Here is a 19728-nt window from a genome sequence, read left to right as displayed (position 1 = left end):
AAACAGTCACAGGAACTCACCAGAAAGAAATGTGTAGTAAGAAACAATGAACACATAACACAAGGTTATGGATTTCTAGATATGTTTTGGCTAACCCGGTAAGCTTGCAACAAGTTTTTGCAAACAATGTATGTTTGCATGGAAAAATACAAAGAAAAAAAGGTTTGGCAGATGGTATTGTTGGCAAAGCCCCTGTCTACTACTGAAGCCTGAAGACTAGAACTGGACCCCTGGATCCCACATAAAGGTGTACTGAGATGTCTCTACAAAGTTGTCCTCTGACTTCAACGTGAGTGCTGTGTCACTGGGGCATCAAATGGGTGAACACACACACACACACACACACACACACACACACAGAGAGAGAGAGTAAAAAATGTAAATGTCAGAACCAACACTATTTGTGTATATGCATGAAAATGTAAGTGCACCTGGAGTTATTTTCACAGCATTTAAACAATGCTAAGAAAATCACAGAAAATAAATATGTCCTTGAAATTAGAACCCCAGGCTCAACCACGTCAGTAAACTGAGATGGTCGATGAGTTGGCAAGCAGGTCGAGATTTATCTAAAAAGAAGAAAAACGACACCCTAAGAGAGACCCAGTATGCCTAGGGGGGCGTGACACACATTTTGGACAATTTGAATAAGGGGCACGGTGCGTGCGCGCAATGCCTATTCCAGCTTCTGGCTTCTTTGCACGCACGACTGGTTCCGGATTCCCGCACCGCGCATCTCACCGGGCCAGCAACTGCGGGCTGGGAGGGCGCTTAGGGCTAGCGCTGATTGACCGGGCGCGCGGTCAGGTGACCCGAGGCGCCACGTTCTGAGAGCCCGGCCGGCGGTGGCAGGGCCGACCCGGGAGCCGAGGGGGACGACTGATCTCTCCCGGAACAAAGTTGCAGGGCCGGGGAGCCGAGGGCGCGCGAGCGACCAAGCGGCGGGCGCGGGAGGCGACTTCGACCTGCGGGATCCACGGCTCCTGGGCTGGGCTGGCCCTGCCGGAGACGCGAGCCCCCTTCCCGGGGTGGCGGGCTGACCAAGCGGCGCCCCACCCTCGCTCTCCAACAAAGGGGCCGGCGGCGGCGGGGGGAGGACCGGGAGGAGGAGCCGGAGCCGCGAGCAGCTCTCGCGCACAAAGTTGTGGAGTCGCCCTTCCCCGGAGGAGGGGAGCGGGCAGCGCCGGGCGCGGGATTTCTCCCGCCCAGGGCCGAGGAGGAGCCGCGGGCTCCCTCAGCCGATCAGGCGACCTCGGCGAGTGGCGCCCCTTTTCCTTCGAGTCATTCCTGCAGACGGAAAACTCCAGCGCGCGCCTGGCCCTGGCTAGCGTTTGCCCTGTTTTGTTTTTGGCGGAACTACCCGGCAGGAAGATTGCACAAGTCGGGGGGCGTTTCCAATCCGGTGTTAAGTTTTTTCTTTTCCTTTTTTTTTTTCCCTTCTTTCGGATCTTGTCTGGCTTTCCACGTTTCATTAAAAAATAAAAATAAATAAATAAAAAGGAAAAAGAAAGAAAAAGCAAAACCCAAATCCTCGCATCGCCCAGCGTAGGCTCCCGCACACCAGGCTCCCTGCGACCCGAACACGCCCAGAGGAGCTCTTGGGCCTCCGGGACTTGGCGAGCAGGTAAGCCCATGCATTATTGAAGCTCCGGGCTGTGTAATGTGACCGCAGTCCCCGAGGGAACGGGGCGGGGGCTGAGAGGAGGTGGGACCTTTCTGCGGTTCCTCCACCCCGTCCAGAAATAGCAGGCTGGCCAACTTCTGCACTTTCCCTGGGAGCTCAGCGCCCCCCTCCCCGGCGGGCGGGAGCTGGAATGAGAAGGTGGGAATCTGTACTTGTCGCCAAGCAAGGTCTCAAATTTCTCGGGCTGATTCAGTGCTGTCGTCTTGCCCCTTCCTTGAGGGGAGAGGGTGTCTCCTGCTCGTTCTTCAGCCTGAGCGGGCGAGCAGGGCTAGCCATCTCCTAGAGGGGACGTGGCCTCTTCAGAGAGCCTGTCACACACACCTCAGGTCCCGAGAAGGCGGGGCCCGGGCGGTGTCCTGGAGGAGAGGGTGGGGAGGGCGGTTGTGCGGTCAGAGGCTTGTGGAACCTTCCCGGCCCGCCTTCAGGCTGGGGGCGTGCTCGACCTCTGCGTGGTTGCTATTCCCGAGGGTGGGGCCCCAGTGTGGAGAGATCGCCAGCTCCCTGCAAGCTGCTCCGGAGAGGCTGAAGGGATAGGGGGATACCTCGTTGCTGCGCCGTCCCGGTCTCCTGCTTTTCCGGACTCTTGGCATCCCTAAGCTGCAACTGACAAGGTAATTCATGCTCCTTTTTGGCCTGGGTCTGAGACTCTCTACTTGCCCAAGGCCACTTACAAAACCAACAAAGAATTAATTGTAAGCTGTGCAACTTTTAGAAGGCACATTGTTAAAAGGGACTTTTCAAGTCCCTAGATTCCGACTGTGTGGCGTTCCAGGGTTATTTTTTAAGGGGAGGAGAAAACGTGTGTGACCCCTGAGAGCCAGAGGCCCGCCTTTTTTTGAACCCTCAAATTAGAGCTCCTGGGTGCAATTCCGGGCTGCACTCTCTGGAGTGTTCCCGAGGGAGCATCCTTTATCTTCCTAGCCTTCAGATCACCTGGTCACCACTATCTAGAGAGGTGGGCTCTCCAAGAGTTGCTTGGGAGGGTGCGCCTTGGCCAGAGCGCACGAATTCCAGACGAGACGGGATCTCCTGGATGGCGAGGCAGCAGCAGCATCCATTCGGTTGGAACTTGCCCTGGGCCTCTGAAGTCAGGCTGACCCCTCGGTGGCTGGCTGCTGGTGGGCGCTGGGGGCGCAGCCAACGGGTAGCATTGGGGCCTACGAGAACTGGAGGAATTCGAAGCTCGTGGGTCGTTCAGCCTGAGGATAGGGCGGTGAGGGCGAGGACCATTCGCGCTGAAGCCCCCGCCCCCTTCACCAGCATTTATGAGACCTTCGAGATAGCTCTTTTGACTGTCCTTTGGGTGTTTATCCAAAATTTATTGTGCCTGTAAACAGCATTAATCACAGTGGTATTAACCTTCCCTGGAGCACTTCGCAGGGTGAATGGCAGTTCTTGGCACTCAGCTGTTTCCTTTACAAGTGCAATGGCAAACTCGTTCCTCAGCTTCCCCCTCCACTCTCTCCAGCATTCCTAGCTTTTTGCTACTAGTGAGTGAATAGCTTTTCCAAGACTTGACCACTTTCCACAGCTGCACATGGCTGAATATTCCTTTATGATGACACTTTTTGGATACTGTATGTTTTTGAACTTTTGCCTCTAAAGCCGCCACTCCTGGCGTTCTGGTCTGTGGAACAGACGGAGAAGCCATCAACCCTGAAGGAGAAGCTGGTGGGTAGGTTTCAGTGCGAACTTTTGCTACACTTCACCGCTGTCATTTAGACGGAGAAGACTGGTCAGTAATTATGGAGGGTTCCTTGCACAACCTCGAGGTCATTCACCCCTAGTTTCTCCCTTATCTGTGTGGAGTGTGGCCCCTTCCATCCCATAGGTGTGCAAGTGGAGCCTCGTTGGGGCCCATTGTTACTAAGGAAGCTTTGACTCTGTTCCCACAGCTAATTATCGTAGCATTTTATTTATGTATTTTGAGACAGGTCTCATTATGTGGCCCAGGCTGGCCTTGAGTTTGCTTCAGCCTTCTAAGTAGCTTGGGCTGTGGGCTATGGGTGTGTACCACCACAACTGGCTTGCTCTTGGCAATTTGGAAGAAAGTATCCTTAAGCTTTCTTACTGAAACTGGAGCTCCTGGGACATTAGTGGCAACAAGAGTTAGTAGCTGTTAAATGTTTAGGTGACCTTCTGTTTGTGTCTTACTATTTCATTCTTTCCTTGTTCCTTGATCACTTTTTCTGATATGATTTTGCAGCGTAGTGGGTGGGCATTTGCATTATCAAGAAGAGGACGCTGAAAAAATTATCCCAAGGAGAATGGCAGAATCAAAGATTACAATGAGGAAGTATTATTGGTCATATGCAAATGAAAGGAAGCTCTGTGTACAAATTAACCTTTTTCTTTAAAAGAAGTTTAAAGATGGCTCAGAGGTTAAGAGACAGTCTTATGTTCTTTTCTGGCTTCCTTGAGTCCTAGGCAGACATTTACACATACATTTTAAAACATGCACTTAAAATATTTATTTATTGTATGTGTGAGAGGGAGCAAATCCCATTGCACATGTGCAGAGGTCACCTTTATTTAATAGAGTGGAAAACTCTTTGAGAAGCCTTAATATGGAGGTCCTCAGCTAAAACTAGTTCCAAAGGAGAGCACAGGACTTGTCTCTCAAGGGAACTTCATTCCAGGAAAGAGAATTTTCCTTAGACAACTGGGGTTTTCCATAATAAAATGTTTATATATTCCCCGAGCAAGATTTTGGGTCTCTGAAAATATTAAGATACACATGAAAGTTTAGCCACTCTTTCATAGTTTTCTAGTTCTAGATAGGAATATAAGATTTTACGATGATGTTCTTTGAGAGAAGTTTGTTTCCATCTCATGTAGCCCGGGCTGGCCTCAAACTCTCTATATAGCAGGGGTGGCTTTGAACTCCCAGTTCTCCTGCTGGGGTTATTGGTCCACTCCTGGTAAAAACTACTTCCATCCTTTTCCCCGGGTCTCTTTTGATGTTAATGCTGTTTGCTGTTTTTTGTAGTTCTGGGGATCAAACCCAGACCCGTGTGCTCTAGGGAAGCACTATGTCACCGGATCACATCCCAGTTTCCTTTTCATTTTGAGACAGGTAGCATACACTAGCTTGGGATTTTCTATGTAGCTCAGGCTAGCCTACGGTTTTAGGGAACCCCTTTCCTCTGTCTCTCTAGTGCTGGGGTTATAGCTCTGTAAATTATTATTATTATTATTATTATTTTCGGTTTGGTTTTCCAAAACAGATTTCTCTGTGTAACCCTGGATGTCCTGGAACTTGCTTTGTAGACCAGGCTGACCTCAAATTCAGGGATCCATCTGTTTTTGCCTCCCCATTGCTGAAATTAAAGGTGTGTGCCACCACCACCTAGCTCTGTAAATTCTTAATAATTGTAAAATCATAAAATCATTTACAAAGTTTTTTATTGTTCCATAAAGTCCGGGAGACTGATGAAGCAATCTGTGTGTATTGAGCGGGAATGGTTCATAAAGCTTCAACAATTAGCCAGTGTATTCCTCTGCTTTAACTTTTCTTTTGCTATCGTTAATGGACTCTATTGGGTTCCTGACTCTACTCGGTTCCTGACTTGTAGAAAGAGATGTTATTATGCCGCACAATCTTTATGTTTATATAATAAAGTAGTACTGAAGGCTATAGTGCTTGAATGTTAATAGGACACAATATACTATTATAAAAATATGAAATTTAAAATAACAATATCCTACAACTCATTCTTAGATGGAAGAATTGAAGCTGGAGAGGAGGGCTCTCGCTCATTGAAATCTTGCAGAGTTCAGTTCCTAGCACCCACATTTTGTGGCTCGCATCTACCTGGAACTCCATTTCTAGGGAATAGAACACTCAGTCTGTCTTCCATGGGCATCTGGCACTTGCATGTGCACAGACATACGTGCAGGCACTCACATGTACACATAAAATAAAAAACCACTACGAATTGAGTTGTCCATTCCTACCTAGAAATAATCCCCAGTTCTGACATTTGTCTCTTGTCTTGGCGGCTCAGGCAGACCTACAACTCCCAGGGACCCTCTTACCTCGGGAACTGCAGATATGAACCTCCTTACATGCCTCAGATGCTCATTTCAATGTGTGGATTTGTATTCTTTTTCTGCAGATTATTGTGTGCATGTCTAGTGTCATATTCCTAACTAATGTCTGAGGTCATTGGCATTGGGGCACTTGTAAAGGCTCCAGGAAAGAGACGGATGCTCACTTTAAAACGGAGCTCGCTCTTTCTGGGCCGTGTAACTCAGGAAGCTCTCCGGAGCAGTATGGAACACTACTTGCTGGTGTTCTTGATGGATGGGTGTTACTTATACTGCGGGACAGAGCTTCAGTTCTTTAGATCTGAAAGATGCTTCTCACAGTTACTGAAGAGTGCATTGTTTTATCTGAGTGCTACCTATCTATGTGCAGCAGAGTCGGTGTGGTGAACCTTCCAGAATAAAGTCTGCATCATTGCTCAACACAGCTATCTACACATCTACTATACATCCCATCCCTGAAATTTGTTCCATATTCCTGAATGCTTTTTGTCCTTTCTCATTATATGTCTCAGAAGAAACGGACACTCAACCAATCCAAATCACATTCATTATTTCTTCCTCTTTATTCCAGTGCCTGCAGTGTTTCCCAGCCCAGGCAGGGGATAGTCCATTCACTTCTGGATTGTCCAGTGCCGGCTGAGCCACTCAGCATCCGAGTGTTAAGTATTCCTAATGTTCAGGCCGTTCCCAAGTCTAATTGACCTCCTTATTTAATATCCTGTGTATCCACTTATCCACCCCCCCATCTAATCTGTTGAGGCCACAATCACATATTGCCTGTAATATGAGTAATATTATAGCAGAAAGATCAGCATAATAGATACCCGGTTGCTCTCACTTTCTTTATATATAGTATTTGTGTGTATCTGCCTTGTGTATCTTTGTATAGACACACATGCATATCAATGTACATAAAAATGCATAGACATTGAAGATACTGCCACACTTCACTGTTAAATATTTAATCTTATGTCTCCTACAAGGGAAGATATTCTCCTCCCTAACAGCACTATTAATTACCTGGCGTAATAAGAATGTCTAGAGTAAACATAATGTTTGCAAACTCTGAATTAAATCCAGGATTATATCTGGTGGTTAGGTCTCTTTAGTATTGTTTAATCCGTGGAGCCCCTTTCTGCGGGTAGTTTTTGTTTGAGTGACATTGGGCTACCCCCCACCCCCACTGTGTGTGTGTGTGTGTGTGTGTGTGTGTGTGTGTGTGTGTGTGCGCGTGCGCGCGTTAGTTTGGAGTCCAGAGAGTGAGTCTCCTTCCAATGTTTCCACCTTAGTTTTTGAGACACAATCTCTCACTGAACCCGGGGCTCATTGATTGGCTATGATCTTCCTGTTTCCAGCCCCTAGTGATGGCATTGCAGGCACATGCCACATACTTACTTTTTTTTGGTTTTAGTCTGGGTGTGGGGGATTGAAGTTGGTTCTTCATGCTTATATAGCCAGCTTTTAGCCCAGGGAACCATGTTCTATTCCTCTGTTTTCCTCGTAGCACCTGATGCCCCGTTGATACTTTGGTGGTATTTGTTCACTGGTCAAGGTTGGGTTTATTTTCCTCTAGCATGGTAGCATGAAAGAATTTCAAACACAGAGAAGAGCTGAAAAGTTTCCATCCAGCCTCTCCTTACTCACGACCCAGCTTCTCAGCGGTTGCCATGCCTTACTCTGGCCCCTCACAAGCCGCCAGTGTCAACATGCTCATGTCGCCTCTATGTTTGTCATTGTCCTCAGACAGGTATCAAAGCCTCTCTAGGAATCTGTGTTCCTATCTTCCCTCCTCGCTTTTTCCCCCGCAGATTATTCTTCCTCTTGGATGTTTGCCGTTCCAAAGCACTGACGTCAGCCCTCCCGATGCTTGGAGGAGCTTGGTGGAACTTCTTCATATGCCAAGCTCTTCTTTCTTCTACTTGCCATTTTGGCTAATTGACTTCTTCCTTTCCTTGAAGGCTAGGTTTAAATGTCATTTCCTCAAGGAAGCCTTCTCAGTGGCCCTGGGCAGGACAGCGTTGTTCACTTTATGCCTTTATTACTTTATGTTTCCCTTTTGTATAGTTGTCAACTATCAGGGTTGTAATGAAGTATTTCTTTACACAATCAATCTCTTAGTACCCGTGAAGCTTAGTACCTGAACCGGTGGCAGTGTTCAGTGCCTTACATGGTAGATGACCAGTAAATGTTTCCTGGTTACTGTATATAACTTGTATTAGAATAAATGTGGCTGGGAGATAGTTCAGTGATTAAAGTGCTTGTCTCTGGGTCCCAGCTCCTATGAAATGTCTGTAATGCCAGCATGTGGCATGTGGATTCATGAGATTCCTGGGGTTCCCATCCTGCCTTAATGTAAAAGGTGGAGAGCATCAGTTGAAACAGACACCCAGTGCCAACCTGTGACCTCCGTGTGCACACACATACATACATGTCCATCCCTTTCACACGTGAACACACACACATATGCCAGAAGGAAAAAAAAAATAAGGGATATGTTTATGCAATTCTCGTCAACTCTTTCTTTTTTCCTCTTAGGTATTCATGCCAAGCTGGACCACTATTCAGAGTTGACAGTCTGCAGAAGAAGATTTGGGAAAGCCTTTGGAGTACACTGTTTGGAACTCAGCCACAATGGCCAAGTACGGGGACCTTGAAGCCAGGCCTGATGATGGGCAGAATGAATTCAGCGACATCATTAAGTCCAGATCTGGTGAGTGACGAAAGCTCCTGTGTGGATCTTTCTGGGTAGACTATGTTGAAGACAGAGCTTTCCTAGCTTGGTTTACATTGTTCTTACAAGGCAGCCTTCTCCTGAGAAAAGTAACTCTGCCCAGTGACCATTTTTCTGCTTAAGGTGACATCCCATTTCTGCATGGCTTCCTCAACATTCTTTTGTTGCCTTGTGTGTGGAGTAGCATTACCCGAGAAAGAAACTGCTGCCTGCAGCCTAATGCTGCGCAATTATGATGCCAATAAGATGTACAAACAGTAGTTAAGAGCCCTGGCTGATCTTCCAGAGGACACGGGTTCGATTCCCAGCACCCACCTGGCATGTCACAGCTATCTGTAACTCCAGTTCCAGGGGAATCTCACATCTCACACATGCATACATGCAGGAAAAATACCAATGCATGTACAATAAAAATACATAAGTTATACATTTAAAAACGGTGTAAAAATACAGCCAAACATTTCTCCTTATTTCCTGAAGACAGAAAGGAATCACATGATCGGAGTAGTGAATACCATAGCTTCTGGCAGGATGATCTTGGGGTGGGATTCCATTACCTTACACCCTCCTACCACGTTGCTCTCTGAGGCCAGTGCTGGACTGTGACCTCTTTGCTTTTTGAAATGTCAACTTCTCAAGGTGTAGTCTCCCCCCCTTTGATCAGATCAGCCAGACTAAGACAGACCAATGATTTTCAGGTGAACATTTGGATTGTGTGTCTTTGGAAGCTACCCCTCCCCCATCTTATCATTATATAACTGCCGCTTTTCCTTTCTGGTTCTTCAAATGAATCGACTGGGGAGTTTTTTTTTTTTTTTTTTTTTTTTTTTCTTTTTACAAATGCAGATGTGTTGGCTCCACTCCAAACCCACTGAATGAAAATTTCTGTATTTTTATTTTTTTTAAAGCTTCAAACATGATTCCGAGGCAGACTCAGAGGGGAGATATTTTTGAGCAGGCAGGGCCTTCTGAGCTCTGTCCTGGATGTGAACATTGTCCTTTAGTGACTCCAGTATTACAAACATTTTATCTGGTGTCACTCTTTAAAAGCATAAACAGCAACAAATGGAACTCAACGGTGATTTTTATTTTTTGCTGTGGGAAATGTCCTTGTGTTATGGTAAGAGCACACTGTTCTTATTTGAAAGTGCCAAAATATGTGCAGGAAATGTGATCTCAGTAGGAGATGCATTTCCCTTCATGATGCCCGTGGTGTTTGGTTGGAATGACGTCTAGATGTTTAGATTTGGCTGTGACTGTGCAGTAACTGTTGTAGCTTAAGGAATCTTTGGAAGGTGCTGTTGGCATGTCCTTTGGTGTATGAACTGTAAAGTGTACTCTGAGGAAGTTGTGTTCTCTTAAATCTCATTGCAAGGGTACAGAATTCATTCATATTTAGAAATGTGTGCAGTGACGGGAAGGTGGATGGGAGATGGCTGGATATCTCTGTATGCCTCGTAGTCTATGAATTGCGAAGAGGATGACCTTTAGTTTCATTATGACTCAGCCTCTGTGACACTGAGACCTTGGGTTCGGGGATAGGGAGGTGGCTCTGTGGATAAAGCAGTTGCTGCAGGAGCCTGATGGCCCGAGTTCAGTCCTCAGAACCGGGTAAAGAGAGGCAGAAGGAGAGACCCTTCCACATGTTTGTCCCCTTATTTCCATACACACACAGTGGCATGTGTGTGCACACGCATGCACAATAATAATAAGTAAAGCATTATAAAGACCTTAGACATTTATCACTCATTCTCTGGCTTTGTCCACTGGAGAACAATTGTTATGTAAAACTGTAATTCCTAGAGTGTGTGCTGAGTGTCCACACTTCCAAACTATTCCTTAAATTAAAAATGATGATTTATAAAGACCGATAAGGCTCATTCATTCATACACTGCTGGGGTATAATTTGTTACGCTGTATCCTATTTGGTGCCAAGGATGGATGGTTTCCAATATTGATTTGTGTGTGTCCCTTCCACAGCAGGCCTGTGGAGGTCAGAGGATAACTTTTGGGTGTGAGTTTTCCCTTCCCGCCCGGTGCAGCCAGGAGAGCAGAGTCAGGTTGCATTGCTTGTTGAGGCATCTTGCTGACCCACTGTGTTGCATTTTTGAAGATGAGCATATCAACTGGTCTAGTAATTCTGTTTGTAGCGTTTCCTCCTAGGCAGGAGATATAAATGTACGTTTCACTTGACTGCAGTACTGTTTCTAACGGAAGAAGGTGGAGATACCATAAAAATCTAGCTTGGGCATGATTTAGGCTGTTATTGCCTAGAGTGTTCAGAACTGGTCATCAGTGCTAGGGTTGTTACTATTTTATTTAAAACCCATGACTCTAGAGATAGCGGCAAAGTTACTGTTTCTTTCCTGGGATCACACAGCTGCGTAGATGACACAGAATCCCAGCGGAGATAGTTAAGTCAGAGCACATGGCTAAAGTAGATATGTATTCATAAAAAAGTGGTATCGATGTGTGTGTATGTATAAATATTACACACATGGAAGATGCTGTTGATATATCGTGAAATGATAGTGATACAGGGAGGCTATTGGTATGAAAAGTATACTTTTAAAGATTGCATGGCTGGGCCATGGCTCAGTGGCTAAGAGCACTTGTTGCTGTTTCAGAGGACCTGGATCCATTCCCAGCACCCATCTGGTGGCTCACAGCCATCTGCACCTCCAATCCCAGGGCAGGATGCTCTCTTCTGACCTCTGAGGACACCCGGCACACACGCAGTGCACATACATGCATATGTGTAGATAAAACACTCATACACATAAAGTAGCAAATCTCAAATAATTTGCTGGCCATGGTGGCACCCCTGTCATCACTTGGGAAGCTGGCACAGGAAGGTTTTGAGTGTGAGGCCAGCCTGGGCTACATTATGAGATTCTGCCTCCCCTCCCAAAGAAAGAAAGAAAGAATAAAAAGATGTGAAACCCTCTTGGTATTTGTGATAATTATTTTTCTTACTATCTACATATATTTTTCCAAAGCTGCTTGATGAGCCTGTAGTATTTAGGTCTCAATATTTTTAAAACCTCTCAAATTGCTTGTAGTGTTTTAATGCCGGGGTTATGGCTGTGACCTCTGCCCTCTTTAGTGGCATCTACTTCAAAACATGGTGAAAATGTAGCTTCCGCATGGCTGAGATATGAATCACATTCCTTTAGCTGGAGCTGGCAGACAAATTTGGATTTGAATAAGCCCGTGAGTCATCTTGCTTTCTGGAAGGCACGTTCTCCATTTTTGTTTGAGGCAAATCCTTAGTATACGGTGGTATTATCTCAGTATACTCCAAAGCTCACAAATTATCAAGAGACTTTTGGAAGTCTATATTACAGAGCAGGAATGAACTATGCAGTAAATACATGGAAAAATACTAGATATGCTCCATGCATATCTTCCTTCCCTCCCTCCTCCCTCCTCCCTCCCTCCCTCCCTTCCTCTGTCCTTCCTTCCTTACTTTCTTTGTTTCCTTCCTTTCTTTCTCTTTCAGTTTTTAAGAAGGAATAACATGCTAGGCACATGTTGCTTGCTCATAATCCCAGTACTTGGGAGGTGGAGGCAGGAGGATCAGGAGTTCGAGGCCAGTCTTTGCTACATATAAAACCAGAAAGAACTCAAGTATGGTGGCCCATGCCTGTAACCACACGATTTAGGGACCAGCAAGTAGGTTTTAGTGCAATTCCTTCTCAAGGAAACACACCCGCCTCCTACAAAGGAATACTTTCCTATTGGAGCACGAAAAACCTGACATAAAATCGAGAATTTTAGACATGCCTATCATGTGCTTTGGTCAAATCTACCCCAACCCCCTCCCCTGCAAGTCCTCACCTCTCCCTACTTTTTGCTTTCCATTTCATGCGTTCTTAAATTGTTTTCTGTTTTTTTCATTGTGTGCCTGTGTATGTGTTGTTTTGCTTTGATTTATTTGTTTGTTTGTTTGTTTACTTTGAGACAGGGTGTGGTGGCTACATTGGTGCTAGCTTGACACCCGCTACAGTTTTCTGAAAGGAGGGAACCTCAATTAAGAAAATGCCTCCATAAGATCAGGCTGTAAGGCATTTTCATTAGTGACTGATGGAGGAGGGCCCAGCCTGTTGTGGGTGGGGCCATCCCCAGGCTAAGGCCCTGAACAAGCTGGGGGGAGAAAGCCAGTAAGCAGCCCCCCTCCATGGCCTCTGCGGCAGCTCGTGCCTCCAGGTTCCTGCCCTGTGTGAATTCCTGTCCTGACTTCCTTCAGTGATGTGGAATTCTAAGCCACATAAACCCTTTCCTCCGCAACTTGCTTTTGGTCATGGCGTTTCTTCACAGCAATAATAACCCTCACTAAGGCATAGAATCTTGCTGTGTAACCCTGGCTGGCCTAGAATTCATTATGTAGACCAGGCTGGCCTCAAACTCACAGATATGCACCTCCCTCTGCATCCTGAATGCTGAGATTAAAGGAATGGGCCACCACATCCAGCCTTTCTTTATTATTATTATTTTATTTAAAGCAGCTCTTTGAGAATTTCATACAATGTATTTTTAAAGCAGGACATATTCACTCCCTTCTCAAACTCTTCCCAGATCTACCCTGCCTTTCCTATCCACCCAAATTTGTGTCTTCTTTTTTAGTTTACTGAAGCTAGTTTGTGTTTCCCATATACTCTTGCGTGGCTAATTACTGGCGGCTTGGTTGACTTACAAGGGGTTCGGTGGTCTGATTGACAATGGCCCCTACAGGCTCATGTTTGAAAACTGATGAAACTGAACCAATGTCAACAATATATATTTACTCAGGACTTCCCTCACTCCTTACAACTAAGCTATCAAGGGTAGGGGTTGGGATAGTTTAAACAACAAAAGCCACACACTTATTCGTGGTGGCGTTACATCTGCCTTAGATATGAACAGTGCCTAGAAAGGAACTTGAGGGCTGTGGCTGGGGGTCGCTTTGTAGAGAGCTGGCCTGGTGCTCACGAGGCCCTGGGTTCAATCCCAAGGAATGCATAAACTAGTTGTGGTGATCCCAGTCCTCAGTAGGTGGATACAGGACGTAAGCATAATCGGAAGCTGGTCTATATACTGCATGAGACCCTGTCCCCAAAAAGCCAGCAAGCCAAACAACCCCCAATAAAAAACAAACCAGAAAAAAAAGAGCAGGACTAGAAAGCATTTGTTGTCTACTGGGCTAGGATTTTGGGTTGCTGACGTCTACTGCTAAAGCACTTATGAGAAGGTTGTCATCAGTGGCTGCAATAATGACAGCCTAATCTGTGTAAGTTGGAAAGCTTAACAGGTTTATAACGATTTTAAGACCAAGAATCATTTCTAGGGGAACTACATTACTGCTGGAATGTGTTGTTTATGAAACTTCTCTTTGTAACATCATGAAATATGAAATAAACGGCTCGATATGGACGTAGGTTTGCACCCGCGCGCGCGCGCGCACACACACACACACACACACACACACACACACACACACACACACACACACACACACAATCTCAGGGGGCAGAGGTAGATCTCTGTGAATTCTAGGCTTCATAGTGAGTTCCAGGGTTCGCTAGTACTACAAACTGAGATCCTGTCTCAGAAAAGAAAGAAATAACGGTAACAATATAGTTCTGGTTGCATATAAAATAGAAGACCATCCTCATTGCTTTTGGATTCAGTCAGTGGCTAACATTTTTTAAAGTGTGTGATGTTGGCTAAAAACTATCATCTCTCTTGGTCATAGTAATGGTGAGAGTTTCAGCCCGGGGTTCCCCCTGACTTGTGGCCCCAGATGGCCTGTCAGCGAACCATGAGTGGGATTGAAGTATGTGAGCCTCTGTGTTAAAACTAAGAGTGTTTGCTGCAGAGGACCCTGCTTTGGTTATCAGCACCCATGTTGGGCAGCTCACAACTGCCTGTAGCTCCAGAGTATCTAAACACCCTCTTCCGGCCTTGGTGGGCAACAGCACAGGTCACATGCTTGCACACATACATAGAAATAAAGAGAACCATTAAAAGAAAAAACAAACAAACAAACAAAAACAACCCAACCTAACTAAGACTAAAGAAAGTCAAGGACGACAGTTTTATCATTTCCTCTCTTTTACCTCTTTTTTGTTTTAAAGACAAGGTCGCACTACCAGGTTGGTCTCAAACTTACAGAGACCTGCCTGCCTCTGCCTCCCAAGTGTTGGCACTGGGACTAAAGGCATGTGCCACCACCTCCTGTGTCCTTGTCTAACCCTGGGTTCTAGTTGTTGAGGAAATTAGAGCCCATGCTAAGCCACGCCTGCGACGTGGCTACCCAGCCTCTAATGCTAGCATCTTAATGCTGCTGCTAATTCCCGCACTTCACATTTAGCATCTCACGCTGAGTGTACACACACTACGAACAGACACCGTGGCAAGAGGTTAGCGCTCACAGCTTCTCTTTCTCTGAGGGCCTCAAAAGCCATACACTATTTCAGCGGGACTACCCAGGTGTCTTTGTGCGTACCTCTTTTTTTTCTGCATCATTGTCTGGTTCCCTGTCATTCTGATCAAGGCCTTCACTGAGTGACCTTCTGTGTTGACTTTGCAAAGTCCTGGTTGGTGTCATCCCCCCCCCCCACAACACACACACTACACACCTTTTCTTTCTGTATACATTTGAGAAAAGGGCTTGCTTTACATGCAAGTCTGATCACAAACTAGTGATCCTCCTGCCTCAGCCTCTCAAATGCTGGTGTGACAGGTGTGCACACCACACCCTGCTTAGCCACCCTGTACCATATCACCGCACGTGAGTTGCCGTGTTTTCCTTCTCACGATCAGGAGCTTTGTTGGCATTCCGTACTTCTTGCTTTCCTTCCCAATACAGTTTAACTCTGGACCTTGTTGGGCCGTGAGTGGGGACCAGTATTCCTCTGGTGCCCAGCCCAGTGCCTGTATGATTACAGCTGAGTCATAAGAACTAACTCAACGGAAAGAGTCCCACCGCTGGGAAGTATAGGAGCTGGGATTCGAACTCAGGCTCACAGGCGACTGGAGAAACCTTGAACTCTGCGTAGTGTTCTTGTTTACCAGGCACTTTATCCCGTGTCTGCTTGGAGGGCCGTTGGTTATCATTTTGTACCCAAATCTGTTCCTTGCAGATTTTCCCAGTGTTTACTGTGCATGTGTCCTTTCTGTCTCTCCCTTGCTACCTGCTGAGGGTGACCCTGAGCTGAAATCTGGAGCCGCTTTGGTTCCCTGGCGGCATCGTAGCCCACATAAGAGACAAGACCTCCTGCTCCTTGGCCTGCCTTCAGTTTTAGCTCTGTTCTGTCATTCTCTTCCGGGAGTGAAAAAGGGGAAGGTACTGGAGGACAGACAGTCCTTGGGGTAGAAGATGAGAGGCTGATATTCTCCTCTGACGTGAATTCTCTTTCTCTCTTTCTCTGATGGCTCTTCAAGGCTTTTAGCTGGCTGGCAAAGAAGGTAGGGTTTCAGATGCACTGACATTTGGCACAGGGTAGGCCCTGATCTGATGCCCAGAGAGAGAGGTAACTGTGTCGTGGAAAGAGCTGCTTGAGATATGTGGGGGAGGGCAGAGGAGCCCTGGAAACAAAAAAGAAAGCAAGTTTCTTTACTGATGGTTAAACCCTGTTACATTATAGCAAGTTTCCTGAAAATGTGCCAGGTGATATCTGGGGTCCATTGTGAGGGGAAGGACGAAGAGGTTGGCTTTCTCTATTGACCCTTTAGAACATTTTCTTCAGACAACAGGGTGGCTGAATTAAATTTAGAGAATGGGTGGTCTGAAATAAATTTTGTTTTTTTTTTTTTATTTAAAGAAGTATCTGTGAAGGATTTTTCTCCACGGCTTAAGGGACTATGAAAAACAATTCCCTTGTTCTTCCTGAAGCTTTCCTTAGCTGGGCTGGAACACCTGTGTTCTGAAGGGAAGCTTTTCAGCCGCCTTTTTTTTTTTTCCCCACGAGCCCTTAGGACTTTCTGTAGGGGACAGACAGGGATCCTGTTGGAAACTCAATGCTGTTAAAGGACAGCAATTCTTGTAGCTGGCAAAAGTCCTGCCTGTATTGTCACCCCATGAGACTGAGGAGGAGTGATCCTAAGAATTGTCTGTGCCAATAGGATTTTTCACAAATTGGGTCTGTGGCTAGGAAAGCTGTAGCGGAGATCAGTTCGTGACTGGAAATTATGAATGGCTGGGAGCTAATCTAGCGGAGGGAGTGTGTTTATTACATAGACGGGATGGAAAACTCAATTTGATTGAACCTTATTTGAACCTAGAAGTTTGAATTAGATGCTGATATGATTTTCCTGGGAACAAGGCGACATGCATGGTTATGTAGGCAGTTGTAAACACTAGTTAAAATTTAATCTGAAGCAATGGAGATGGGGTGCAGGTGGCTAGATTCCCTCTGCTCTTATACTGTGTGGAGAAATAAGCATTTACTATGCTATTATTTTGATATTTGATTGTTTGGGGTCAGAACTGCTCAATAAGATCTATATACCCAATTCAATAGTTGGAGTGTGTGTGTGTGTGTGTGTGTGTGTGTGTGTGTGTGTACACATGCGTGCGAGTGCATAGGGACCAAAGAACAACCTCTGTTGCGTTTCTCAAGAGCTGTCAACATATTTCTGTGTTTAAGACGGTCTCTCGCTGGATCGGAGCCCCGGCTGGCTCCTGGTAGTCTGGCAGGTCATTGAGCCCCAGGAATCCACCTGCCCCATCTCCTTAGTTCTGGAATTGTAAACATGCCACCATACCAGCATTTTAAAAACAGTGTTTTGGGGTCAAAACTCAGGTGCAAGGGCTTGCAAGGCAAGCCCTCTACTGACTGAGCTACAGTGGAACGTAGACTTACCCTTGAGGTGGTGCCTTGTAGACCCAGCCATGGAAACCCCTCTTACCCTTGCTTCCTCCACTTTCAGGGCCTCCTCAGAGTCCTCTGCTCTTTGCACTTGTGTCTTCAAATGATCAAATCTCTAAGGTTTGCTTCTGTCCCATGAGGCAGCTTTAGCAGAGGCTGGCCCGCCTCACTGCCCCCCCCCTTCCCCCACCCCCGTGTGCCAACAGGGCTTCTGGCTCGGTGTGGTACAGCATCCTAGTAGTTTTGCAAACTCCAGTTTTGTTATATATTTTTTTCACATCTATTTTAGTGTGTGTGTGTGTGTGTGTGTGTGTGCCCAGGTAGAGGGAATCGGTTTCCTCCTCTCACCGTGTGGGTTCTAGGGATAGAAATTTGGTGATCAGATTTGGGGATGTGTAAGGAGTATGGTTTTTCTGCCTGCCACCACCTGGTCTTGTCCCGCCACCGCGCCAGCCCCAATTAACACACAGAGACTCTGTATTTGATATAATCCACTTGGCCTGTTACTAGTTTCTTATCGGCTAGCTCTATCTTAATTATTAACCCATTTCTATGTATTTCCACATGGTCTTACCGAGAGCGGAGGAATGGCGGTTCTACTTTTCCTGGCTCTCCATCTTGACTCTCCTTTCTACTTCCTCTTTCCTCCTTGTCTCCTAGTCCCTCCTATCTTCCTTTCCTATTGGCCAACAGTGCTTTATTCATTAACCAGCATGAGAAACATTTACAGAATGACATCTCCCATCAGGGATGCTAAGGGCCTTTACCAGCTGATCTGTCTTCTCAGCCAGGAAATCTAATTTCATGTATTATGAAATTATATATCTATAATATGTGAAATTAGGTGTATGCGACCTATTTATTAAATTACATATATATATATATGTACAAGTATGTGCATGCATATGCACACATATGTATAAAAACTATACATATGTACATACATGCATATGTATATATATGAAGTCAGTTCTGTCAAAGCCATGTAGCTCCTGTCTTGTATGAGTATTTTCACATCAACCTTTTGGTGTGCAGCTGGCTAGGGATCCTTGTCCAGTTCAGTCACTGTAACCTATCTTCTGTTACAAAATCACCCCGGCCCCCCCATAAAGGGAATAAGAACCCCTGGACCACATGTGGTGGTGCATGCCTTTCGCTCCTTATGTTTGAGACCAGCCTGGTCTACATAGTGAATGTCAGGTCAGCCAGAACTACAGAGTAAGACTCTGTCTCCAAAAAAAGGGGGAAGCCATGAAGCCTGGGATGGACAGCCTTGCTTGCTGCCCTTTTAGATGTAGTATCAAGACTCTACCTAGAATTTAAAAAGGTTTTGTTTTCTTACCACAGTGTTGCTCTCCCATATTTGTGTGAAGGAAATTATAGAGAAGAGATATATTTCTGAGACTGATACACCCCGTCAAGGCCGCCTGGGAATCACATTATTTCAAGTTAATTCTGAAATTGCATAGGTTGTGCTTTTATTTTGGACCCTGGGCTTTGAGCTCCAGGCTGTGTGTCAGTCAGAGGCACCCACCCTCCTGGATTCTGAGTCAGGATTCCCTGAGGGCTTTTCCTTCCTAGCATCTGGCTTACTTAGCCCGTGAAAGGCAGGCGAGGGAGACTCAGCCTTGGAGAGAGTGTGTGGCTGGAAATGCCCTCAAGGAAAGTGAGTCACATGTTCACTTTCACTTAGAAACATTTCCTGGTAGATAGTTGTGAAAGGTAATGGTTTTCATAGTACTGGGCTTCTGTTGTTGTTGTTGTTAATGTCTCATAACGGGGAGTTTGGGCTCTGCTGAGAGGAGTCGCTCACCCCGTGTTGCTTTGAGTTCGGGGGCATGTGAGGTAGAAAGCCCCACCCACATACTGAGGGTCTGTGTGGCTTCTTCCCTGGTCACACTTCCGAGTAGTTCACCTCTTCCCGCTGGGAGCCTCGCCACTCACCCTGAGCCCCTGCCTTTTGCCCCGTGTCTGTGTCTGAACATGGACTGCTTTGGTCATTTCCTGGTGAAAACTTCAATTGTGAACGTCCTTTCTCCCCCTCGTTTGAGACAGGGTCTCACTGTGTCGTCCTGGCTGTCCTGGAACTCACTCTGTAGACCAGGTTGGCCTCAAACTCCCAGAGCTCCTCCTGCCGTTGCCTTCCACATTCTGGGGTTTGTGTTGTGCATCACCATACCTGTCTGTCTGTCCGTCTCTCTTCCTACCCTTCCTCATTTCCTTTCCTTTCCTCCCCCCCCTTTTTTTCCCTTTCCTCTCCTCTTTTTGAGACAGCGTCTCATGTAGCCTGTGCTGTCCAAAGTACTGAGATGACAGCTGTATACCAACATGCCTGGTGTATGTAGTGGATCTCAAACCAGTGCTTTATGTATGCTAGACAAGCACTCTACCAACTGAGCTACATCTCCAA

General features: G+C 46.2%; 1 protein-coding gene across 1 annotated transcript in view; it reads left to right on the top strand.

The window, feature by feature from the left end:
• Positions 1-1507: 1507 nt before the first annotated feature.
• Positions 1508-19728, top strand: part of Utrn (utrophin) — a 456941-nt gene continuing 438720 nt past the window's right edge. Inside the window, exons 1-2 of the mRNA XM_051206176.1 lie at positions 1508-1624; positions 8270-8444. Coding sequence (XP_051062133.1) covers positions 8366-8444 — 79 coding nt within the window. The 5' untranslated portion in view covers positions 1508-1624; positions 8270-8365. The remainder of the gene's footprint in view (positions 1625-8269; positions 8445-19728) is intronic.

Source organism: Phodopus roborovskii, unplaced genomic scaffold (genome assembly GCF_943737965.1).
Source record: "Phodopus roborovskii unplaced genomic scaffold, PHOROB, whole genome shotgun sequence".
In the NCBI taxonomy this organism is placed as follows: Eukaryota; Metazoa; Chordata; class Mammalia; order Rodentia; family Cricetidae; genus Phodopus; species Phodopus roborovskii.
The sequence above is the reverse complement of the archived record's forward strand: the minus strand, read 5'-3'. Positions and strand labels throughout refer to the sequence as shown.